This window comes from Oncorhynchus gorbuscha, linkage group LG11 (genome assembly GCF_021184085.1).
Source record: "Oncorhynchus gorbuscha isolate QuinsamMale2020 ecotype Even-year linkage group LG11, OgorEven_v1.0, whole genome shotgun sequence".
Taxonomy (NCBI): Eukaryota; Metazoa; Chordata; class Actinopteri; order Salmoniformes; family Salmonidae; genus Oncorhynchus; species Oncorhynchus gorbuscha.
This window is the reverse complement of record NC_060183.1, coordinates 69,982,023-70,007,757: the sequence shown is the minus strand read 5'-3', so window position 1 is coordinate 70,007,757 and position 25,735 is coordinate 69,982,023. Positions and strand designations below refer to the sequence as shown.

At 48.3% G+C, this 25,735-nt stretch overlaps 2 protein-coding genes across 2 annotated transcripts in view; both read right to left on the bottom strand.

The window, feature by feature from the left end:
- Window positions 1-10,652, bottom strand: part of LOC123989337 (metal transporter CNNM4) — a 64,679-nt gene extending 54,027 nt beyond the window's left edge. Inside the window, 1 exon segment of the mRNA XM_046290275.1 lies at window positions 8,930-10,652. Within this exon segment, the coding sequence (XP_046146231.1) occupies window positions 8,930-10,343 (1,414 nt within the window). The 5' untranslated portion in view covers window positions 10,344-10,652.
- Window positions 10,653-12,198: 1,546 nt separating this feature from the next.
- sec14l7 (SEC14-like lipid binding 7) overlaps window positions 12,199-25,735 on the bottom strand; it is a 28,013-nt gene continuing 14,476 nt past the window's right edge. The window contains 8 exon segments of the mRNA XM_046290274.1: window positions 12,199-13,318; window positions 16,839-17,011; window positions 17,591-17,733; window positions 20,576-20,682; window positions 21,173-21,256; window positions 21,629-21,689; window positions 23,938-23,988; window positions 23,990-24,034. Coding sequence (XP_046146230.1) covers window positions 13,188-13,318; window positions 16,839-17,011; window positions 17,591-17,733; window positions 20,576-20,682; window positions 21,173-21,256; window positions 21,629-21,689; window positions 23,938-23,988; window positions 23,990-24,034 — 795 coding nt within the window. The 3' untranslated portion in view covers window positions 12,199-13,187.

Sequence of the window (25,735 nt, the reverse complement as noted above, 5' to 3'; positions counted from 1 at the left end):
GACGATAGCAGCCCTAAGACTGAGAGACGATAGCAGCCCTAAGAGTGAGTGACGATAGCAGCCCTAAGAGTGAGTGACGATAGCAGCCCTAAGAGTGAGTGACGATAGCAGCCCTAAGACTGAATGACGATAGCAGCCCTAAGACTGAGTGACGATAGCAGCCCTAAGACTGAGTGACGACAGCAGCCCTAAGAGTGAGGGACGACAGCAGCCCTAAGAGTGAGTGACGACAGCAGCCCTAAGAGTGAGTGACGATAGCAGCCCTAAGACAGAGACGATAGCAGCCCTAAGAGAGAGTGTCGGTAGCAGCCCTAAGACTGAGAGACGATAGCAGCCCTAAGACTGAGAGACGATAGCAGCCCTAAGAGTGAGTGACGATAGCAGCCCTAAGAGTGAGACGATAGCAGCCCTAAGAGTGAGAGACAATAGCAGCCCTAAGAGTGAGAGACGATAGCAGCCCTAAGAGTGAGAGACGATAGCAGCCCTAAGAGTGAGAGACGATAGCAGCCCTAAGAGTGAGAGACGATAGCAGCCCTAAGAGTGAGAGACGATAGCAGCCCTGAGAGTGAGTGACGATAGCAGCCCTAAGACTGAGAGACGATAGCAGCCCTAAGACTGAGAGACGATAGCAGCCCTGAGACTGAGAGACGATAGCAGCCCTGAGAGTGAGAGACGATAGCAGCCCTGAGAGTGAGAGACGATAGCAGCCCTGAGAGTGAGAGACGATAGCAGCCCTAAGAGTGAGTGACGATAGCAGCCCTAAGAGTGAGTGACGATAGCAGCCCTAACAGTGAGACGATAGCAGCCCTAAGAGTGAGAGACGATAGCAGCCCTAAGAGTGAGAGACGATAGCAGCCCTAAGAGTGAGAGACGATAGCAGCCCTAAGAGTGAGAGACGATAGCAGCCCTAAGAGTGAGAGACGATAGCAGCCCTGAGAGTGAGAGACGATAGCAGCCCTAAGAGTGAGAGACGATAGCAGCCCTGAGAGTGAGAGACGATAGCAGCCCTGAGAGTGAGTGACGATAGCAGCCCTGAGAGTGAGAGACGATAGCAGCCCTGAGACTGAGAGACGATAGCAGCCCTGAGAGTGAGAGACGATAGCAGCCCTGAGAGTGAGAGACGATAGCAGCCCTGAGAGTGAGAGACGATAGCAGCCCTGAGAGTGAGAGACGATAGCAGCCCTGAGACTGAGAGACGATAGCAGCCCTGAGACTGAGAGACGATAGCAGCCCTAAGACTGAGAGACGATAGCAGCCCTAAGACTGAGAGACGATAGCAGCCCTAAGACTGAGAGACGATAGCAGCCCTGAGACTGAGAGACGATAGCAGCCCTGAGACTGAGAGACGATAGCAGCCCTGAGACTGAGAGACGATAGCAGCCCTGAGACTGAGAGACGATAGCAGCCCTGAGAGTGAGAGACGATAGCAGCCCTGAGAGTGAGAGACGATAGCAGCCCTGAGAGTGAGAGACGATAGCAGCCCTGAGAGTGAGAGACGATAGCAGCCCTAAGAGTGAGAGACGATAGCAGCCCTGAGAGGGAGAGACGATAGCAGCCCTAAGAGTGAGAGACGATAGCAGCCCTAAGACTGAGAGACGATAGCAGCCCTAAGACTGAGAGACGATAGCAGCCCTATGACTGAGAGACGATAGCAGCCCTAAGACTGAGAGACGATAGCAGCCCTAAGACTGAGAGACGATAGCAGCCCTGAGAGTGAGAGACGATAGCAGCCCTGAGAGTGAGTGACGATAGCAGCCCTAAGAGTGAGAGACGATAGCAGCCCTAAGAGTGAGAGACGATAGCAGCCCTAAGAGTGAGAGACGATAGCAGCCCTGAGAGTGAGTGACGATAGCAGCCCTAAGACTGAGAGACGATAGCAGCCCTAAGACTGAGAGACGATAGCAGCCCTGAGACTGAGAGACGATAGCAGCCCTGAGAGTGAGAGACGATAGCAGCCCTGAGAGTGAGAGACGATAGCAGCCCTGAGAGTGAGAGACAATAGCAGCCCTAAGAGTGAGTGACGATAGCAGCCCTAAGAGTGAGACGATAGCAGCCCTAAGAGTGAGAGACGATAGCAGCCCTAAGAGTGAGAGACGATAGCAGCCCTAAGAGTGAGAGACGATAGCAGCCCTGAGAGTGAGTGACGATAGCAGCCCTGAGACTGAGAGACGATAGCAGCCCTAAGACTGAGAGACGATAGCAGCCCTAAGACTGAGAGACGATAGCAGCCCTGAGAGTGAGAGACGATAGCAGCCCTGAGAGTGAGAGACGATAGCAGCCCTGAGAGTGAGAGACGATAGCAGCCCTAAGAGTGAGAGACGATAGCAGCCCTGAGAGTGAGAGACGATAGCAGCCCTGAGAGTGAGAGACGATAGCAGCCCTAAGACTGAGAGACGATAGCAGCCCTAAGACTGAGAGACGATAGCAGCCCTAAGACTGAGAGACGATAGCAGCCCTAAGACTGAGAGACGATAGCAGCCCTAAGACTGAGAGACGATAGCAGCCCTAAGACTGAGAGACGATAGCAGCCCTGAGACTGAGAGACGATAGCAGCCCTGAGAGTGAGAGACGATAGCAGCCCTGAGAGTGAGAGACGATAGCAGCCCTGAGAGTGAGAGACGATAGCAGCCCTAAGAGTGAGAGACGATAGCAGCCCTGAGAGGGAGAGACGATAGCAGCCCTGAGAGTGAGAGACGATAGCAGCCCTGAGACTGAGAGACGATAGCAGCCCTAAGACTGAGAGACGATAGCAGCCCTATGACTGAGAGACGATAGCAGCCCTGAGAGTGAGAGACGATAGCAGCCCTAAGACTGAGACGATAGCAGCCCTAAGACTGAGAGACGATAGCAGCCCTAAGACTGAGAGACGATAGCAGCCCTAAGAGTGAGTGACGATAGCAGCCCTAAGAGTGAGTGACGATAGCAGCCCTAAGAGTGAGTGACGATAGCAGCCCTAAGAGTGAGAGACGATAGCAGCCCTAAGAGTGAGAGACGATAGCAGCCCTAAGAGTGAGAGACGATAGCAGCCCTAAGAGTGAGAGACGATAGCAGCCCTAAGAGTGAGAGACGATAGCAGCCCTGAGAGTGAGAAACGATAGCAGCCCTAAGACTGAGAGACGATAGCAGCCCTAAGACTGAGAGACGATAGCAGCCCTGAGAGTGAGAGACGATAGCAGCCCTAAGAGTGAGAGACGATAGCAGCCCTGAGAATGAGAGACGATAGCAGCCCTGAGAATGAGAGACGATAGCAGCCCTAAGACTGAGAGACGATAGCAGCCCTGAGAGTGAGAGACGATAGCAGCCCTAAGAGTTAGAGACGATAGCAGCCCTGAGAGTGAGAGACGATAGCAGCCCTAAGACTGAGAGACGATAGCAGCCCTAAGACAGAGACGATAGCAGCCCTGAGAGTGAGAGACGATAGCAGCCCTAAGAGTGAGAGACGATAGCAGCCCTGAGAGTGAGAGACGATAGCAGCCCTGAGAGTGAGAGACGATAGCAGCCCTGAGAGTGAGAGACGATAGCAGCCCTGAGAGTGAGAGACGATAGCAGCCCTGAGAGTGAGAGACGATAGCAGCCCTGAGAGTGAGAGACGATAGCAGCCCTGAGAGTGAGAGACGATAGCAGCCCTGAGAGTGAGAGACGATAGCAGCCCTGAGAGTGAGAGACGATAGCAGCCCTAAGAGTGAGAGACGATAGCAGCCCTGAGAGTGAGAGACGATAGCAGCCCTGAGAGTGAGAGACGATAGCAGCCCTGAGAGTGAGAGACGATAGCAGCCCTGAGAGTGAGAGACGATAGCAGCCCTAAGAGTGAGAGACGATAGCAGCCCTGAGAGTGAGAGACGATAGCAGCCCTAAGAGTGAGAGACGATAGCAGCCCTGAGAGTGAGAGACGATAGCAGCCCTGAGAGTGAGAGACGATAGCAGCCCTAAGACTGAGAGACGATAGCAGCCCTGAGAGTGAGAGACGATAGCAGCCCTGAGAGTGAGAGACGATAGCAGCCCTAAGAGTGAGAGACGATAGCAGCCCTGAGAGTGAGAGACGATAGCAGCCCTGAGACTGAGAGACGATAGCAGCCCTGAGAGTGAGAGACGATAGCAGCCCTGAGAGAGAGACGATAGCAGCCCTAAGAGTGAGAGACGATAGCAGCCCTGAGAGTGAGAGACGATAGCAGCCCTGAGAGTGAGAGACGATAGCAGCCCTGAGAGTGAGAGACGATAGCAGCCCTAAGAGTGAGAGACGATAGCAGCCCTGAGAGTGAGAGACGATAGCAGCCCTAAGACTGAGAGACGATAGCAGCCCTGAGAGTGAGAGACGATAGCAGCCCTGAGAGTGAGAGACGATAGCAGCCCTAAGAGTGAGAGACGATAGCAGCCCTGAGAGTGAGAGCGATAGCAGCCCTGAGAGTGAGAGACGATAGCAGCCCTGAGAGTGAGAGACGATAGCAGCCCTGAGAGTGAGAGACGATAGCAGCCCTGAGAGTGAGAGACGATAGCAGCCCTGAGAGTGAGAGACGATAGCAGCCCTGAGAGTGAGAGACGATAGCAGCCCTGAGAGTGAGAGACGATAGCAGCCCTGAGAGTGAGAGACGATAGCAGCCCTGAGAGTGAGAGACGATAGCAGCCCTAAGAGTGAGAGACGATAGCAGCCCTAAGAGTGAGAGACGATAGCAGCCCTAAGAGTGAGAGACGATAGCAGCCCTGAGAGTGAGAGACGATAGCAGCCCTGAGAGTGAGAGACGATAGCAGCCCTGAGAGTGAGAGACGATAGCAGCCCTAAGAGTGAGAGACGATAGCAGCCCTGAGAGTGAGAGACGATAGCAGCCCTGAGTGAGAGACGATAGCAGCCCTGAGAGTGAGAGACGATAGCAGCCCTAAGAGTGAGAGACGATAGCAGCCCTGAGAGTGAGAGACGATAGCAGCCCTAAGAATGAGAGACGATAGCAGCCCTGAGAGTGAGAGACGATAGCAGCCCTGAGAATGAGAGACGATAGCAGCCCTGAGAATGAGAGACGATAGCAGCCCTGAGAATGAGAGACGATAGCAGCCCTAAGAGTGAGAGACGATAGCAGCCCTAAGAGTGAGAGACGATAGCAGCCCTAAGAGTGAGAGACGATAGCAGCCCTAAGAGTGAGAGACGATAGCAGCCCTAAGAGTGAGAGACGATAGCAGCCCTAAGAGTGAGAGACGATAGCAGCCCTAAGAGTGAGAAGACGATAGCAGCCCTAAGACTGAGAGACGATAGCAGCCCTAAGACTGAGAGACGATAGCAGCCCTGAGAGTGAGAGACGATAGCAGCCCTAAGAGTGAGAGACGATAGCAGCCCTGAGAATGAGAGACGATAGCAGCCCTGAGAAGCCCTGAGAGACGATAGCAGCCCTAAGACTGAGAGACGATAGCAGCCCTGAGAGTGAGAGCTGAACGATAGCAGCCCTAAGAGTGAGAGACGATAGCAGCCCTAAGACTGAGAGACGATAGCAGCCCTAAGACTGAGAGACGATAGCAGCCCTAAGAGTGAGAGACGATAGCAGCCCTAAGAGTGAGAGACGATAGCAGCCCTAAGAGTGAGAGACGATAGCAGCCCTAAGAGTGAGAGACGATAGCAGCCCTAAGAGTGAGAGACGATAGCAGCCCTAAGAGTGAGAGACGATAGCAGCCCTGAGAGTGAGAAACGATAGCAGCCCTAAGACTGAGAGACGATAGCAGCCCTAAGACTGAGAGACGATAGCAGCCCTGAGAGTGAGAGACGATAGCAGCCCTAAGAGTGAGAGACGATAGCAGCCCTGAGAATGAGAGACGATAGCAGCCCTGAGAATGAGAGACGATAGCAGCCCTAAGACTGAGAGACGATAGCAGCCCTGAGAGTGAGAGACGATAGCAGCCCTAAGAGTTAGAGACGATAGCAGCCCTGAGAGTGAGAGACGATAGCAGCCCTAAGACTGAGAGACGATAGCAGCCCTAAGAGTGAGAGACGATAGCAGCCCTGAGAGTGAGAGACGATAGCAGCCCTAAGAGTGAGAGACGATAGCAGCCCTGAGAGTGAGAGACGATAGCAGCCCTGAGAGAGAGAGACGATAGCAGCCCTAAGAGTGAGAGACGATAGCAGCCCTAAGAGTGAGAGACGATAGCAGCCCTGAGACTGAGAGACGATAGCAGCCCTGAGAGTGAGAGACGATAGCAGCCCTAAGACTGAGAGACGATAGCAGCCCTGAGAGTGAGAGACGATAGCAGCCCTAAGAGTGAGTGACGATAGCAGCCCTAAGAGTGAGTGACGATAGCAGCCCTAAGAGTGAGAGACGATAGCAGCCCTAAGAGTGAGAGACGATAGCAGCCCTAAGAGTGAGAGACGATAGCAGCCCTAAGAGTGAGAGACGATAGCAGCCCTAAGAGTCAGAGACGATAGCAGCCCTGAGAGTGAGAGACGATAGCAGCCCTAAGACTGAGAGACGATAGCAGCCCTAAGACAGAGACGATAGCAGCCCTGAGAGTGAGAGACGATAGCAGCCCTAAGAGTGAGAGACGATAGCAGCCCTGAGAGTGAGAGACGATAGCAGCCCTAAGACTGAGAGACGATAGCAGCCCTGAGAGTGAGAGACGATAGCAGCCCTGAGAGTGAGAGACGATAGCAGCCCTGAGAGTGAGAGACGATAGCAGCCCTAAGACTGAGAGACGATAGCAGCCCTGAGAGTGAGAGACGATAGCAGCCCTGAGAGTGAGAGACGATAGCAGCCCTGAGAGTGAGAGACGATAGCAGCCCTGAGAGTGAGAGACGATAGCAGCCCTGAGAGTGAGAGACGATAGCAGCCCTAAGAGTGAGAGACGATAGCAGCCCTGAGAGTGAGAGACGATAGCAGCCCTGAGAGTGAGAGACGATAGCAGCCCTGAGAGTGAGAGACGATAGCAGCCCTGAGAGTGAGAGCAGCCCTGAGATAGCAGCCCCTGAGAGTGAGAGACGATAGCAGCCCTGAGAGTGAGAGAGAGACGATAGCAGCCCTGAGAGTGAGAGACGATAGCAGCCCTGAGAGTGAGAGACGATAGCAGCCCTAAGACTGAGAGACGATAGCAGCCCTGAGAGTGAGAGACGATAGCAGCCCTAAGAGTGAGAGACGATAGCAGCCCTGAGAGTGAGAGACGATAGCAGCCCTGAGAGTGAGAGACGATAGCAGCCCTGAGAGTGAGAGACGATAGCAGCCCTGAGAGTGAGAGACGATAGCAGCCCTGAGAGTGAGAGACGATAGCAGCCCTAAGAGTGAGAGACGATAGCAGCCCTGAGAGTGAGAGACGATAGCAGCCCTGAGAGTGAGAGACGATAGCAGCCCTAAGAGTGAGAGACGATAGCAGCCCTAAGACTGAGAGACGATAGCAGCCCTGAGAGTGAGAGACGATAGCAGCCCTGAGAGTGAGAGACGATAGCAGCCCTGAGAGTGAGAGACGATAGCAGCCCTAAGACTGAGAGACGATAGCAGCCCTGAGAGTGAGAGACGATAGCAGCCCTGAGAGTGAGAGACGATAGCAGCCCTGAGAGTGAGAGACGATAGCAGCCCTAAGAGTGAGAGACGATAGCAGCCCTGAGAGTGAGAGACGATAGCAGCCCTAAGACTGAGAGACGATAGCAGCCCTGAGAGTGAGAGACGATAGCAGCCCTGAGAGTGAGAGACGATAGCAGCCCTGAGAGTGAGAGACGATAGCAGCCCTAAGAGTGAGAGACGATAGCAGCCCTGAGAGTGAGAGATGATAGCAGCCCTGAGAATGAGAGATGATAGCAGCCCTAAGACTGAGAGACGATAGCAGCCCTGAGAGTGAGAGACGATAGCAGCCCTGAGACTGAGAGACGATAGCAGCCCTAAGACAGAGACGATAGCAGCCCTGAGAGTGAGAGACGATAGCAGCCCTAAGAGTGAGAGACGATAGCAGCCCTGAGAGTGAGAGACGATAGCTGCCCTAAGAGTGAGAGACGATAGCAGCCCTGAGAGTGAGAGACGATAGCAGCCCTGAGAGTGAGAGACGATAGCAGCCCTGAGAGTGAGAGACGATAGCAGCCCTAAGACTGAGAGACGATAGCAGCCCTAAGACTGAGAGACGATAGCAGCCCTGAGAGTGAGAGACGATAGCAGCCCTAAGAGTGAGAGACGATAGCAGCCCTGAGAGTGAGAGATGATAGCAGCCCTGAGAGTGAGAGACGATAGCAGCCCTAAGACTGAGAGACGATAGCAGCCCTGAGAGTGAGAGACGATAGCAGCCCTGAGAGTGAGAGACGATAGCAGCCCTAAGAGTGAGAGACGATAGCAGCCCTGAGAGTGAGAGACGATAGCAGCCCTGAGAGTGAGAGACGATAGCAGCCCTGAGAGTGAGAGACGATAGCAGCCCTGAGAGAGAGACGATAGCAGCCCTAAGAGTGAGAGACGATAGCAGCCCTGAGAGTGAGAGACGATAGCAGCCCTGAGAGTGAGAGACGATAGCAGCCCTAGCCCAATGCTCTCCCCCCGTGTGGCCCTACTTTCCTAAATGACAACAGAACTGAAATGACAACAGAATGGACCAAGAACTAATTATGGCAAAGTTCCTGGAGAGTTATAGGTATAGACTTCTGTTCCAGGCCACTAACACAGCTGATTCAACTAATCAACCAGGTGTGAATAGTGCAGGTCTAGAACAAAAACCTATTCCCTGTAGCTATCCAGAGACAGAGTTGATGACCCCTAGATTGTGATGTGTCACAGTTGCTTCCTGCCATGACAACTGGGTTGAGATATTACACTCATCAATACAGCCAGGGGCACATCTGTCTCTGTGTCAGTGTGTGTGTGTGTGTATATGAGTGTATTGATTATGGGGAGTGACGGATGCATTATAAATAGTTTTCCACACATCAACCCTGTATGTAAATATGATGTATGACACAGGCTTCCCCCGACCCTCCAGATATACACACCTTTCTTGAACTCCTCCAGCATGGAGTCCAGCCGTGTGTCGTGGAACACAAAGTGGACTGGGTGGTTGTAGAACTTGGTAATGGTCTTCAGGGTGGTGCAGTCGTCAGGGTCCACGAACGCCAGGTCCTTCACATACAGGATGTCCACGATGTTGGAGCGCTCGTCGTCGAACACGGGGATACGCGTGTAGCCGCTCTCCATGATCTCCGACATGGTGTTGAAGTCCAGGACCGCGTCGTTCTGGATCATGAAGCAGTGGGCCAGAGGAGTCATCACGCTCTCCACCGTCTTATTCCGGAGTTCCAGCGCTCCTTGGATCATGTTGAGCTCCTCTTTGACCAGGTCGTTGTACGGTTCCGTCACCCTGAGCATCTCCACCAGCTTCTCGCGGTTATACACAGTGCCAATCTCCTGGCCTAGGAGCACGTCTAGGAGCTTGCTGACGGGGAAGGAGAGGGGGAAGGTGAGCAACATGAAGAACTTGGTCACCTGGATGGTGTTGGCGCCCACCGCCAGCCCGTGGCGAGAACACAGTGCCTGGGGGACTATCTCACCGAAAATCACAATACCCACTGTGGAGGCGACCACGGCGCCCAGGCCAGAACCTATCAGGTCATCCAGGAGGATGGTGAGTGTGGTATTGACCAAGACGTTCCCAAGCAACAGAGAACAGAGAAGGTAGTTCCCCTTGCTGCGGATGGGCTCAATTTTGCGGGCATATTTCTTCTCCTTCTCTGAGCCACAGCTCTGGACTATACGTAGCTCCATGGGGTCCAGAGCCATGAGCCCCAGGTTCAGCCCGCTGAACATTCCAGACAGCACCAACAGACAGCAGATGAGGATGATCTGGAACCACAGGGGGAGGAGAGTTTTTTCCCCCTCCACCACCCGCAGTCTCCCGTCGCTATCCCCGAGCAGAGCCCACCTACCATCAGCCAAACTCCTGATGCACAGCCCGTACTCCTTGTGCGGCTCGCTCTTACGAAGCGGTTTAATGTTTATGCTGAGTACCCCCGTGGTCCCCCGGCTACTGATGTTCATGTAGTTTGCGATGCTGAAGTCTTTTGTGAAATCAACACAAGTGCTGTTAGGTGTGTCGTCAATAATGTTATTGTTTCCCCCATCCTCGCTCCCATCCCCTCGTTCTGTGAAGCGTATCTGAGCCCAGGTGCCCGAGTTGAGCTGCACTCCGTAGAACCGGAGCTGCACTGTGCTCTCCTCCGTTAATTGGATGACCCCATCGTCAGTGGTCGAGGCCGGTTTGTCGCTCCTCTCCAGCCGCATACCGAGCACCTGGCTCCCGCTACTGCGGACACTCGAAGTGGCTGTCTCGGTGCGTCCCCCCACTGCACTCCAAAAGAAAACGATTAGAGTCAGAACGTAGCCTTGCTGCCCGCTCCATTCTGTCGCCATGTTTGTTTCACTGTACTGGCGACCTGGTGCTGACGTCACTACTCATCTCCCTCCAGCCCCGCTCCTATTACCATAATAACCCTAACGCACCGCCTATCGGACACGGCAGGTATAGCCATACACACGTACACGTGTGTAACATACTGTTGGGGTTCAGCACAGGAGGTTGGTGGCACCTTCATTGGGGAGGACGGGCTCGTGGTAATGGCTGGCGTGGAATTGGTGGGATAGTATCAAAAACATTAAACACATGGTTTCCATGTGTTTGATGCTATTCCGTTGACTCCGTTCCAGCCATTATTACGAACCATCCTCCCTACGCCTTGACGTTCACATGTTGTTGTGTTACAGTCTGAATAGAAAATGGATTCAATAGATTTTTCTCTCACACCCATCTACACACAAAGTGAAAACATGTTTTAAGCACTTACAGTTGACCAGGGCAGCTCTAGCAGGGCAGCAATTTGAAGAACTGACTTGTTGGAAAGGTGGCATCCTATGACAGTGTCACTGAGCTCTTTAGTAAGGCATTGTCAATAAGAATTTGTTCTTAACATTCTACTGTCAATGTTTGTCTATGGAGATTACATTTTCAACAACGGGTGTGTCTGAAATAGTTGAAGGGGTGTCCCCATACTTTTATATATAGTGTATGTACTTTGAGTTCATGTTAGCCAGACTAATTATGTAGACCTATAGTGTACACACATTTTGGACTGAGCAATTTGAGTGTTTGCTCATTTCATTCTGTATCTTATCATTTATTAGGCTAACCGTTATGATTGTGTTTATAGCCCATACATAGGCTTTATAGTCCCCTCAAATGGTCTACAAGAAAGAACATTATAACATTGCGCCTAATCAATGATCCATGTCATGCGTCTTGATATCAGCCCAAGGCATATTATCCCTAATTAAATTGCATCATTACATTTTGCCATAAAGGACCAAGGCAATGTGGCAGAGTGAACCCTGTGGTTTATAGACAGTCAAAGACCCAGCTGTTATGTAAAGGGTCGGCACACTGCATCTCTCTGGCTCTGGCGGCCAGGGACCGCAGTGTGGGCAACAGTGGGTCTCAGTTCAATTTAAGTTTCAACCAAAAGACCCTGTCTAAAAGTTGTTGTCTTTTAGATGGGATTCAGAGTTGAAGACCACTCAACCAAACCAAAGATGTGCATGATGTGGTAACATCTGTGCTCAGTGGCAAAGCAGATGGATAGTCGATGGTCATTCCCGGCGGTTACTGGTACGTAGAATGTACGCACACATGACTGTAAGTCGCTTTGGATAAAAGCGTCTGCTAAATGGCATATATTATTATTATTATTATTATAGATGTGACTCTGAGCTGATTGTCTCTCAATCTCTTAAGGGATGGATGGGTCAAAAACAAAGGGTGGACAACAAGGACATCAACAACAAAACGTGTTAAAGTTTTATGCTCCACGTGCATTTTTAAACAGACTAAAATATGAATAAAAAAACAATTTAGGCTAAAAGGCTTAATGATTGAAATAATCTAATCTCTTATAAAAAACAATAAACCTATGCTTTAGGCTATTCAATTTGTGCGTACCAGTTTTAAATATGTCACCGTGTAGTAGCCTAGTGAGGTAGAGGTGACTTAATTCTCTGCTGATCCATGATCTAAAAAAATTCAATGACTTTTCCGTGACCTAGAGCTACGTAACAATAACACGATACTGTAGAAATCACGGTTGTGTTTTATCCAATGATAGTAGTTTTTATGCGATCTTATATTGCCATCTAGTGGACAAAAACGGAATATCCCTGATTGGGAAGCGCTTTTAAAATAGAGCAGTCAAATAACATTTATTCTTCAAAAAAATAATCATGGTACAAGAACATTTAATATGTCATGATTCTACAAAAGCTGAATATTATGAACATAATTCTGATCAAGAAACAGCTTAAACATTTTCAGGATTCAACTTGCATTTTGAAAATAAAGATTTTACGATTATGAGAGATAGCCTTTCTAGAATGACTGATCTATTGACAATGAGTGCATCTTAACATTGTGTAAGAATCATCTCTTTAGGGTTGCTATAATAGTACAACAACCTATATATGTAGCCTATCTATCGTCTGTCAATTAATACAATTGTTAATGAAACTGTTAATGAGGCATCGTTAGTGAAAACACTAAACTATATTCATTGCTCCACTTCATAATCATTCCTTCATTCATTCCACATGCACCGTTTGTCTTTTTACATTGAACTAATGTATCCTATATAACAAAGTGTCTTTTCTGTGCTGAAAACTGTCGCTATTCCATTCACACAATACTATAAAACAAAGACGTATAGTCCTAACTCAAACCTAACATGACTCTTGTACAACAAAATGCTTGTACAGATCCTTTTTTCTAGAAAAGCATTGGAAAATGTCCTGTCATAATAGCTAATGCTCATAACTGAGAACAGTGGTGTTTAAACTGCACTGTATACTCTACGTTGCTATCTTCACTCCCCCAGAACTCATATTCCTGTGTTTGTGTGTGATGCCAGATTCCTGTGTCTGTCTGGCAGTACGTGTGTGTGTGTGTGTTGTGTGTGTGTGTTACTCCAGCTTTCCATCCCCTCTGACAATCCTAGGGCTCTGTGTCTGTCTGGCAGTACGTGTGTGTGTGTGTTGTGTGTGTGTGTTACTCCAGCCGTCCACCCCCTCTGATACTCCTAGGGCTCTGTGTCTGTCTGTCAGTACGTGTGTTTTGTGTGTGTGTGTGTGTGTTACTCCAGCCGTCCACCCCCTCTGATACTCCTAGGGCTCTGTGTCTGTCTGTCAGTACGTGTGTTTTGTGTGTGTGTGTGTGTGTTACTCCAGCCGTCCACCCCCTCTGATACTCCTAGGGCTCTGTGTCTGTCCGTCTGGCAGTAGAACATTGACAGTGTAGCTGATCTTCTTCGACTGCAGCACGCTGTAGGTGTTGTCAAAACGCAGCACGTCTACACACAGGACACAATACAGAATTACTACTGTGTATCTGTCTGGCTGTATGTGTGTATCTGTCTGGCTGTATATGTGTATCTGTCTGGCTGTATGTGTGTATCTGTCTGGCTGTATGTGTGTATCTGTCTGGCTGTATGTGTGTATCTGTCTGGCTGTATGTGTGTATCTGTCTGGCTGTATGTGTGTATCTGTCTGGCTGTATGTGTGTATCTGTCTGGCTGTATGTGTGTATCTGTATAGCTGTATGTGTGTATCTGTCTGGCTGTATGTGTGTATCTGTCTGGCTGTATGTGTGTATCTGTCTGGCTGTATGTGTGTATCTGTCTGGCTGTATGTGTGTATCTGTATAGCTGTATGTGTGTATCTGTCTGGCTGTATGTGTGTATCTGTCTGGCTGTATGTGTGTATCAGTCTGGCTGTATGTGTGTATCTGTATGTGTGTATCTGTATAGCTGTATGTGTGTATCTGTCTGGCTGTATGTGTGTATCTGTCTGGCTGTATGTGTGTATCGGTCTGGCTGTATGTGTGTATCTGTCTGGCTGTATGTGTGTATCTGTCTGGCTGTATGTGTGTATCTGTCTGGCTGTATGTGTGTATCTGTCTGGCTGTATGTGTGTATCTGTCTGGCTGTATGTGTGTATCTGTCTGGCTGTATGTGTGTATCTGTCTGGCTGTATGTGTGTATCTGTCTGGCTGTATGTGTGTATCTGTCTGGCTGTATGTGTGTATCTGTCTGGCTGTATGTGTGTATCTGTCTGGCTGTATGTGTGTATCTGTCTGGCTGTATGTGTGTATCTGTCTGGCTGTATGTGTGTATCTGTCTGGCTGTATGTGTGTATCTGTCTGGCTGTATGTGTGTATCTGTCTGGCTGGTATCTGTCTGGCTGTGTGTATCTGTCTGGCTGTATGTGTGTATCTGTCTGGCTGTATGTGTGTATCTGTCTGGCTGTATGTGTGTATCTGTCTGGCTGTATGTGTGTATCTGTCTGTCTGGCTGTATGTGTGTATCTGTCTGGCTGTATGTGTGTATCTGTCTGGCTGTATGTGTGTATCTGTCTGGCTGTATGTGTGTATCTGTCTGGCTGTATGTGTGTATCTGTCTGGCTGTATGTGTGTATCTGTCTGGCTGTATGTGTGTATCTGTCTGGCTGTATGTGTGTATCTGTCTGGCTGTATGTGTGTATCTGTCTGGCTGTATGTGTGTATCTGTCTGGCTGTATGTGTGTATCTGTCTGGCTGTATGTGTGTATCTGTCTGGCTGTATGTGTGTATCTGTCTGGCTGTATGTGTGTATCTGTCTGGCTGTATGTGTGTATCTGTCTGGCTGTATGTGTGTATCTGTCTGGCTGTATGTGTGTATCTGTCTGGCTGTATGTGTGTATCTGTCTGGCTGTATGTGTGTATCTGTCTGGCTGTATGTGTGTATCTGTATAGCTGTATGTGTGTATCTGTCTGGCTGTATGTGTGTATCTGTCTGGCTGTATGTGTGTATCTGTCTGGCTGTATGTGTGTATCTGTCTGGCTGTATGTATGTGTGTATCTGTCTGGCTGTATGTGTGTATCTGTCTGGCTGTATGTATGTGTGTATCTGTCTGGCTGTATGTGTGTATCTGTCTGGCTGTATGTGTGTATCTGTATAGCTGTATCTGTTAGTGTGAGTGTCTATTTGTTTGTGCATGTGTATAAAAGGCATTCAGGAAAGTATTCAGACCCCTTCACTTTTCCACATTTTGTTGCATTACAGCCTTATTCTAAAATTTATTAAATAGTTTTTCCCCCTCATCAATCTACACCCCATAATGACAATGCAAAAAACATTTTTTCATATAACTGAAATATCACATTTACCTAAGTATTCAGACCCTTTACTCAGTACTTTGTTGAAGCACCTTTGGCAGCGATTATAGCATTGAGTCTTCTTGGGTATGATGCTACCAGCTTGGCACACCTGTATTTGGGGAATTTCTCCCATTTATCTCTGCAGATCCTCTCAAGCTCTGTCAGGTTGGATGGGGAGCGTTGCTGCACAGCTATTTTCAGGTCTCTCCAGAGATGTTTGATCGGGTTCAAGTCCGGCCTTTGGCTGGGCCACGCAAGGACATTCAGAGACTTGTCCCGAAGCCACTCCTGCGTTGTCTAGGCTGTGTGCTTTTGGTCGTTGTCCTGTTGGAAGGTGAACCTTCGCCCCAGTCTGAGATCCTGAGAGCTCTGAAGCAGGTCTTCATCAAGGATCTCTCTGTACTTTGCTCCATTCATCTTTGCCTCGATCCTGACTAGTCTCCCAGTCCCTGTCACTGAAAAACATCCCCTCAGCATGATTTAGCCCCACTACGCTTCACCATAGGGATGGTATTGGCCAGGTGATGAGCCGTGCCTGGTTTCCTCCAGATGTGGCACTTGGAATTCAATCTTGGTTTCATCAGACCAGAGAATCTTGTTTCACATAGTCCGAAAGTTCTTTAGGTGCCTTTTGGCAGACTCCAAGCGGGCTGTTGTGTGCCTTTTACTGAGGAGTGGCTTCCGTCTGGCCACTCTACCATAAAGGCCTGATTGGTGGAGTGCGGCAGAGGTGAATTTCTTCTGGAAGGTTCTCCCATCTCCACAGAGGAACGCTGGAGTCAGAGTGAAAATCGGGTTCTTGGTCACCTACCTGACCAAGGCCATTCTTCCCCGATTGCTCAGTTTGGCCGTGCGGACAGCTCTAGGAATGGTGCTCTTGGTGGCTCTAAACTTCTTCCATTTAAGAATGATGGAGGCCACTGTGTTCTTGGGGACCTTCAATACTGATGATCTTTTTTGGTACCCTTCCCCAGATCTGTGCCTCGACACAATCCTGTCTCAGAGCTCAACGGACAATTCCTTCGACCTCATGGCTTGGTTTTTGCTGACATGCAACTGTCAACTGTGGGACCTTATATAGACAGGTGTGTGCCTTTACAAATCATGTCCAATCAATGGATTTTACCACAGGTGAACTCTCATGGATGATCACAGGTGGACTCTCAAGGATGATCAATGGAAACAGGATGCACCTGAGCTCAATGTCAAGTCTAATAACAAAGGGTCTGAATACTTATTTAAATTAGGTATTTCTGTTTTTTATTTTTTATAAATGAGCAAAAATGTCTAAAAACTTGTTTTTGCTTTGTCATTATGTGGTATTGTGTGCAGATTGATGAGGATTTTAATTTATTTAATCAATTCTAGTATAAGGCTGTAACGTAACAAAATGTAGAAAAAAATAAGGGGTCTAAACATCTTTGTTTGTATGTGTTCATCTATGTGTGTGTGTGTGTATCTGTGTGTGTCTCTACCAATGTGTGTGTGTGTGTGTACCACAGGAGGTTGGTGGCACCTTAATTGGGGAGGATGGACTCGTGGTAATGGCTGGAGCGGAATGAGTAGGATAGTATCAAATACATCAAACACATAGTTTGATACCATTCCATTCGCTCTGTTCCAGCCATTATTATGAGCCGTCCTCCGCTCAGCAGCCTCCATTGGTGTGTACTCACAAGTTCCAGGCTCGGGGCAGGTGAGTGAGCGGTCCTCTGGGACCATGTGTGAGTTGTAGCGTTCACTAGGCACCACCTGCAGCATGTCCCCCACCTTCTGAGCCCCATCCCCCTCCTGGGTCCGCATGAACACCCCAAAGCCTATGTCTGCCCCATCACTGGCAAACTGCCACCTAGAGAGGAGAGGGTGGAGGAGGAGATGGAGGGAGAAGGGGGAGGAGAGGGAGAGAGGAATGGAGGGATGTGGGGAGATAGAGGGAAGGAGGAAGGAAGATGGACGAGAAGAGAGGAGGGGAGGTGTTACTCCACGTGACATCTTTACCAGGGCTGCATCTCAATAGTGTAAAGTGGCTTCCTCTCCTTCATCTGCACTGATTTGAAATCACCACTGGGTAGGAGAAATCAATATGGAAGACACCCATGTCAGTTTGGGGTCAGGGTTTAACTCTAGTGTGTTTGGTCAGACTTAAAGCTGGAATCCTTAATGGTGAAACTGCCACGTCCGTTTGGGATATTACAACAACTAAGAAGTTACTACAAATAACAAACACTGTTGTTTTCCCTCAGGCATCACTGCATGAGAGATAGAACACAATAAGTACTGCAGATTTTTTGTTTGTTTCAGAAACAAAAACAACAAAGGCGAACAGTAACACGGTTTCACCTTATGCAGATTTCAGCTTTAAGGTCAAAGATTACAGCCAGGTTTGGGAAGTAAGGTAAGTCAGTTGTCAGGGTTAAAGGTTGGTTACCTGAGGATGCTGCTGGGGTTGGTGATGTCATACTCCAGTGTGAAGGCAGAGCCTCGGCTGATGGTCACACTGTTGTCGTACTGGACCTTGACCATATTGTCCTGAACATAGTACGACCTGGGCACCGTACCACCATAGTTTATCTACCACCACAACACACACATCAATTCATGCACAAACACCTCTCTCTCTCTCTCTCTCTCTCTCTCTCTCTCTCTCTCTCTCTCTCTCTCTCTCTCTCTCTCTCTCTCTCTCTCTCTCTCTCTCTCTCTCTCTCTCTCTCTCTCTCTCTCTCTCTCTCTCTCTCTCTCTCTCTCTCTCTCTCTCTCTCTCTCTCTCTCTCTCTCTCTCTCTCTCTCTCTCTCTCTCTCTCTCTCTCTCTCTCTCTCTCTCTCTCTCGATGTGTAAAGGGAGAATAAATCAACATTAATATGGGTTGTATTTACAATGGTGTTTGTTCTTCACTGGCTGCCCTTTTCTTGTGGCAACAGGTCACAAATCTTGCTGCTGTGATGGCAAACTAAAGTATTTCACCCAATAGATATGGGAGTTTATCAAAATTGGATTTGTTTTTCGAATTCTTTGTGGGTCTGTGTAATCTGAGGGAAATATGTGTCTCTAATATGGTCGTAGATTTGGCAGGAGGTTAGGAAGTGCAGCTCAGTTTCCACCTCATCTTGTGGGCAGTGTGCACATAGCCGGTCTTCTCTTGAGAGCCAGGTCTGCCTACGACGGCCTCTCTCAATAACAAGGCTATAGCAAGAGTCTGTGGTCACTAAAGATCCCATGGCACTTATCATAAGAGTAGGGGTGTTAACCCCGGTGTCCTGGCTAAATTCCCAATCTGACTATCAAGGTCACCTAATCATCCCCAGTTTCCAATTGGCTCATTCATCCCCCTCCTCTCCCCTGTAACTATTCCTCAGGTTGTTGCTGTAAATGAGAATGTGTTCTCAGTCAACTTACCTGGTCAAATAAGGGTTAAATAAAACAACAACAAAAAACACTTATTGCTTTCCTTAATTCTGGGCCAATCACAGTGGACAGGTATTCTGCCACTGTGTACTCTCTGTTTAGGGCCAGTCACAGTGGACAGGTATTCTGCCACTGTGTACTCTCTGTTTAGGGCCAGTCACAGTGGACAGGTATTCTGCCACTGTGTACTCTCTGTTTAGGGCCAGTCACAGTGGACAGGTATTCTGCCACTGTGTACTCTCTGTTTAGGGCCAGTCACAGTGGACAGGTATTCTGCCACTGTGTACTCTCTGTTTAGGGCCAGTCACAGTGGACAGGTATTCTGCCACTGTGTACTCTCTGTTTAGGGCCAGTCACAGTGGACAGGTAATCTGCCACGGTGTACTCTCTGTTTAGGGCCAGTCACAGTGGACAGGTATTCTGCCACTGTGTACTCTCTGTTTAGGGCCAGTCACAGTGGACAGGTATTCTGCCACTGTGTACTCTCTGTTTAGGGCCAGTCACAGTGGACAGGTATTCTGCCACTGTGTACTCTCTGTTTAGGGCCAGTCACAGTGGACAGGTATTCTGCCACTGTGTACTCTCTGTTTAGGGCCAGTCACAGAGGGCAGGTATTCTGCCACTGTGTACTCTCTGTTTAGGGCCAGTCACAGTGGGCAGGTATTCTGCCACGGTGTACTCTCTGTTTAGGGCCAGTCACAGTGGACAGGTATTCTGCACACGGTGTACTCTCTGTTTAGGGCCAGTCACAGTGGACAGGTATTCTGCCACGGTGTACTCTCTGTTTAGGGCCAGTCACAGTGGACAGGTATTCTGCCACTGTGTACTCTCTGTTTAGGGCCAGTCACAGTGGACAGGTATTCTGCCACTGTGTACTCTCTGTTTAGGGCCAGTCACAGTGGACAGGTATTCTGCCACTGTGTACTCTCTGTTTAGGGCCAGTCACAGTGGACAGGTATTCTGCCACTGTGTACTCTCTGTTTAGGGCCAGTCACAGAGGACAGGTATTCTGCCACTGTGTACTCTCTGTTTAGGGCCAGTCACAGTGGACAGGTATTCTGCCACTGTGTACTCTCTGTTTAGGGCCAGTCACAGTGGACAGGTATTCTGCCACTGTGTACTCTCTGTTTAGGGCCAGTCACAGTGGACAGGTGTTCTGCCATGGTGTACTCTCTGTTTAGGGCCAGTCACAGTGGACAGGTATTCTGCCACGGTGTACTCTCTGTTTAGGGCCAGTCATAGTGGACAGGTATCTGCCACGGTGTACTCTCTGTTTAGGGCCAGTCACAGTGGACAGGTATTCTGCCACTGTGTACTCTCTGTTTAGGGCCAGTCACAGTGGACAGGTATTCTGCCACTGTGTACTCTCTGTTTAGGGCCAGTCACAGTGGACAGGTATTCTGTCACTGTGTACTCTCTGTTTAGGGCCAAATAGCATTCTAGTTCGCTCTGTGTTTTGGTAAATTCTTTCCAATGTGTCAAGTAATTATCTTTTTGTTTTCTCATGATTTGGTTGGGTCTAATTGTGTTGCTGTCCTGGGGCTCTGTGGGGTCTCTTTGTGAACAGAGCCCCAGGACCAGCTTGCTTAAGGGACTCTTCTCCAGGTTCATCTCTCTGTAGGTGATGGCTTTGTTATGGAAGGTTTGGGAATCGCTTCCTTTTAGGTGGTTGTAGAATTGAAAAGCTTTTTTCTGGTCTCAGCCTAGTTCTGCTCTGCATTTGGTGTTTTACGTTGTACAAGGAGGATATTTTATTGTCAAAATAATGCATGCAGTCTCAATTTGGTGTTTGTCCCATTTTGTGAATTCTTAGTTGGTGAGTGGACCCCAGACCTCACAACCATAAAGGGCAATGGGTTCTTTAACTGATTCAATTATTTTTAGCCAAATCTTAATTGGATGTCGAACTTGATGTTCCTTTTGATGGTATAGAATCCCTTCTTGCCTTGTCTCTCAGATCGTGCACAGCTTTGTGGAAGTTACCTCGCTCCCTCCCTCCCTCTTTCTCACCATGGTTCGACAGCGAGGGTCACCATCAGGGTCAGTAAGGGTTCCTCCGTACGCCACCGGGAGTTGCTCCGGGTCAATGTGCTTAAGTAACACCTCCTGCCAGTTAGCTAGAGATGGAGAGAGGGGGAAAAGAGAGGGGGAGAGAAAGACAGGGGAGGTTCAAATGTTTGTTACAGCTGTACACTTGGCCCACCACCACCTGATGTGAGATTGCCCCCTAATGGCGAGAAGTGACATCTCAAAACGATACAGACCAGGGCTCTGCAACCCTGTTCCTGGACAGCTACCCTCCTGTAGGCTTTTGCTCCAACTGTTGTTACTACCTGTTGTAACTAACCTGATTCAGCTTATCAACCAATTAGATTAGGGTTGGAGTAAAAATCTACAGTACGGTAGCTCTCCAGGAACAGGGTAGGAGAACCGTTGACTAGACAGGAGAGCCCTGGACAGACACATACCATGTCAAAGAGCAATATTAGGTGATATTTTCTCATTTACAGAAACCATATTCCAATAGTCCATATTGATAAGAAAAATACCTCACATATACTGTAACTGCTCCCTAGTGTGTAGTATATATAGGAACACAGTACTCACATCCCAGAATGATGATCTTGTGACGTGTCTCTTCACTCAGGAAGTGTTTGACCAGGTTGTAGGCCATCGGGAATAGCTTAGGAGCTTCAGGGAGAGAGAGGCACTATAAATACACACCCGGACGCACGCACAACACAGGAGGCTGCTGAGGGGAGGACAGCTCAAAATAATTCTGCTCCAGCCATTACCACAAGCCCGTCCTCCCCAATTAAGGTGCCACCAACCTCCCGTGACATTTTATTGATAGATATTGTAAGACTTAGATACCACACACACACACACACACACACACACACACACACACACACACACACACACACACACACACACACACACACACACACACACACACACACACACACACACACACACACACACACACACACACACACACACACACACACACAAACATGCACTCATACACACATACAAACATGCAGAATCTAGATGACTCACTCTTGATGAGAAACACCCTCTTGAGTCCTTCAGGATAGTTCTCCTCAAACATGGTAAGAATCTGCAACAGTATTAGAAAGGGACAGCCAGCCAGCAACAGACAGACAACAGCCAGCCATACAATGGCCACACAGACAGACAGCCAGCAAGACAGACAACAGCCAGCCAGACAGACACTTTGTTTTTCAGACATTTCTATTCATGGTGGTCTCACCCATAGAGATGCATAAACACTAAAATATGAGGGTTCCCCAAGGGATCTTAAGGAAGGGTGATGGTTCTATGTGGAGCCATAATTACTCAAATAACCCTTTGAGTTCTGTTCTTCAATGGTTCTTTAAAGTTCACAAAAGGGTTCTTTGCTCTTTTAGTGATAATTAAATGTAGGCGAGGTGGCTCATTAGAATATATATAATATAATATGACTGACCAGAATAAAAACCTGTATGGTTCTTCTACAGGATCTACAAAGAACCTTTCAGATTGAGAAAGGTTTTTTATAAACTCAGCAAAAAAAGAAACGTCCCTTTTTCAGGACCCTGACTTTCAAATATAATTCATAAAAATCTAAATAACTTCCCACATCTTCATTGTAAAGGGCTTAAACACTGTTTCCCATGCGTGTTCAATGAACCATAAACAATTAATGAACATGCACCTGTGGAACAGTCGTTAATACACTAACAGCTTACAGATGGTAGGCAATTAAGGTCACAGTTATGAAAACTTAGGACACTAAAGAGACATTTCTACTGACTCTGAAAAACACCAAATGAAAGATGCCCAGGGTCCCTGCTCATCTGCGTGAACGTGCCTTAGGCATGCTGTAAGGAGGAATGAGAACTGCAGATGTGGCCAGGGCAATAAATTGCAATGTCCATACTGTGCGACGCCTAAGACAGCGCTGCAGGGAGACAGGACGGACAGCTGATCATCCTCGCAGTGGCAGACCACGTGTAACAACACCTGCACAGGATCTGTACATCCGAACATCACACCTGCGGAACAGGTACAGGCTGGCAACAACAACTGCCCAATTTACACCAGGAACACACAATCCCTCCATCAGTGCTCAGACTGTCCTCAATAGGCTGAGAGAAGCTGGATTGAAGGCTTGTAGACCTGTTGTAAGGCAGGTCCTCACCAGACAACACTGGCAACAACGTCGCCTATGGGCACAAACCCACCGTCGCTGGGCCAGACAGGACTGGCAAAAGGGGCTCTTCACTGTCTCACCAGGGGTGATGGTCGGATTCACGTTTATCGTTGATGGAATGAGCGTTACACCGAGGCCTGTACTCTGGAGTGGGATCGATTTGGAGGTGGAGGGTCCGTCATGGTCTGGGACGGTGTGTCACAGCATCATCGGATTGAGCTTGCTGTCATTGCAGGCAATCTCAATGCTGTGTGTTACAGGGAAGACATCCTCCTCCCTCATGTGGTATCCTTCCTGCTGGCTCATCCTGACATGACCCTCCAGCATGACAATGCCACCAGCCATACTGCTTGTTCTGTGTGTGATTTCCTGCAAGACATTAATGTCAGTGTTCTGCCAGTGAAGAGCCTGGATCTAAAACCCATTGAGTACGTCTGGGACCTGTTGGTTCGGAGGGTGAGAGCTAGGACTATTTCCCCCCCAGAAATGTCTGGGAACTTGCAGATGCCTTGGTGTAAGAGCAGGGTATCATCTCACAGTAAGAGCTGGCAAATCTGGTGCAGTCCATGAGGAGGAGATGCACTGCAGTACTTGGTGCAGCTGGTGGCCACACCAGATACTGACTGTTACTTTTGATTTTGACCCCCCCTTTGTTCAGGGACACATTACTCCATTTCTGTTAGTCACATGTCTGTGGAACTTGTTCAGTTTATGTCTCAGTTGTTGAATCTTGTTATGTTCATACAAATATTTACACGTGTTAAGTTTTCTTTAAATAAGTGCAGTTGACAGTGAGAGGATGTTTCTTTTTTTTTTCTGAGTTAAGAACCCTACTACATGACGTTTCCATAAAGAACCATAAAACAGGGTTCTATATAACCCCAAAAGGGTTGTAACCATAGCAGAATCCATTTTTGGTGCTATATAGAACCTTTTTCAATGATTCTTTATAGAACCTTGGGAAAGGGTTCTTTATAACACCATACAGGTTCCATTTAGAACATGGTTCTTTATTAACCCTTCAAAAAAGGGTTGTATATAGCACCAAAAATGGTGCTGCTATGGGTACAAGCCAAAGAACCCATATCTGGTACTATTTAGAACCATTATGTGTATATATTATGTTCTAATCTATTTAATTCAGTGGGCTCACCTCTCCATAGGCCTCTAAAGCAGGCTTCCACAGGTGCTTCAGGCCCAGTCCCCTCACAGTCATAGATCAGGGTTATCGTCTCCACATTAACGCCCAACTGAGAGAGGGAGAAGGAGAGGAGGTGGGGAGGGATGGGGAGGGGAGAGAGAGAGCGAGAGAGAGTGAAAAAGGGGTGGGGGATATTTTAAGAGCGTTTTAGGTCAAACCTCTCGTTCTTCTATATAATAATAATAATAATAACAATATTATACACAATTTAGCAGACACTTTTATCCAAAACGTCTTACAGTCATGGGTGCATACATTTTATGTATGGGTGGCCCTAGCGGGAATCAAACCCACAACTCTTGGTGTTGCAAAAATCTCTTTAATGAATGTCTGTCTGTACTGTCTCTGGCACTGTAATAAATAAAGCCTTATCTTATTGAATATATATGTAATAAATCATACTCAGTCAAAGCTTCTCTGTCTGCTTCTGGCACTCTGAGATTAGAATAAAGGCCTGTCATACTGTAATACATATTCCACATTTTGTGTGATACATTCAAAATCGATTAAATATATATATTTTCTCCCTCATCTGCACACAATACTCCATCATGACAAAGTGAAAACATGTTTTTAGAAATGTTTGAAAACGTATTGAAAGAATCTCATCTACATACACTACAAGGCCAAAAGTATGTGGACATCGCTTCAAATGAGGAAATTTGGCAATTTCAGCCACATCTGTTGCTTACAGGTGTATAATACCGAGCAAACAGCCATGCTATCTCCATAGACAAACATTTGCAGTAGAATGGCCTAATCAATGTGGCATCATCATAGGATGCCACCTTTCCAACAAGTCAGTTTGTCAAATTTCTGCCCTGCTATAGCTGCCATGGTCAACTGTAAGTGCTGTTATTATGAAGTGGAAACGTCTCGGAGCAACAACGACTCAGCCGCGAAGTGATAGGCCACACAAGCTCACAGAACTGGACTGCCGACTGCTGAAGCGCTAGGTGCATAAAAATCATCTGTCCTCAGTTACAACACTCACTACCGAGTTCCAAACTGCCTCTGGAAGCAGTGTCAGCACAAGAACTGTTCGTTAGGAGCTGAAATGGGTTTCCATGGGAAAGCAGCCACACACAAGCCTAAGATCACCATGCGCAATGCCAAGTGTCGGCTGGAGTGGTGTAAAGCTAGCAGCCCGTTAGTTGAAGTGAATGGAAATCTTAACCCTACAGGATACAATCACATTTTAGACAATTCTGTGCTTCCAACTTTGTGGCAACAGTTTGGGTAAGGCCTTTTCCTGTTTCAGCATGACAATGCCCCCGTGCACAAAGCGAGGTCCATACAGAAATGGTTTGTCGAGATCTGTGTGGAAGAACTTGACTAGCCTACAAAGTGCCCTGACCTCAATCCCATCAAACACCTTTGGGATGAATTGGAACGCCGACTGCGAGCCAGGCCTAATCGCCCAACATCAGTGCCCAACCTCACTAACGCTCTTTTGGCTGAATGGAAGCAAGTCCCCTCAGCAACGTTCCAACATCTAGTGGAAAGCCTTCCCAGAAGAGTGGAGGCTGTTATAGCAGCAAAGGGGGGACCAACTCCGTATTAATGCCCATGATTTTGTAATGAGATGTTCGACGAGCAGGTGTCCGCATTGTATTTTAGGTTATTGTCCTGCTGAAAGGTGAATTTGTCTCCCAGTGTCTGTTGGAAAGCAGACTGAACCAGGTTTTTCTCTAGGACTCTGCCTGTGCTTAGCTCTATTCAGTTTCTTTTTAACCTAAATACTCCCTTG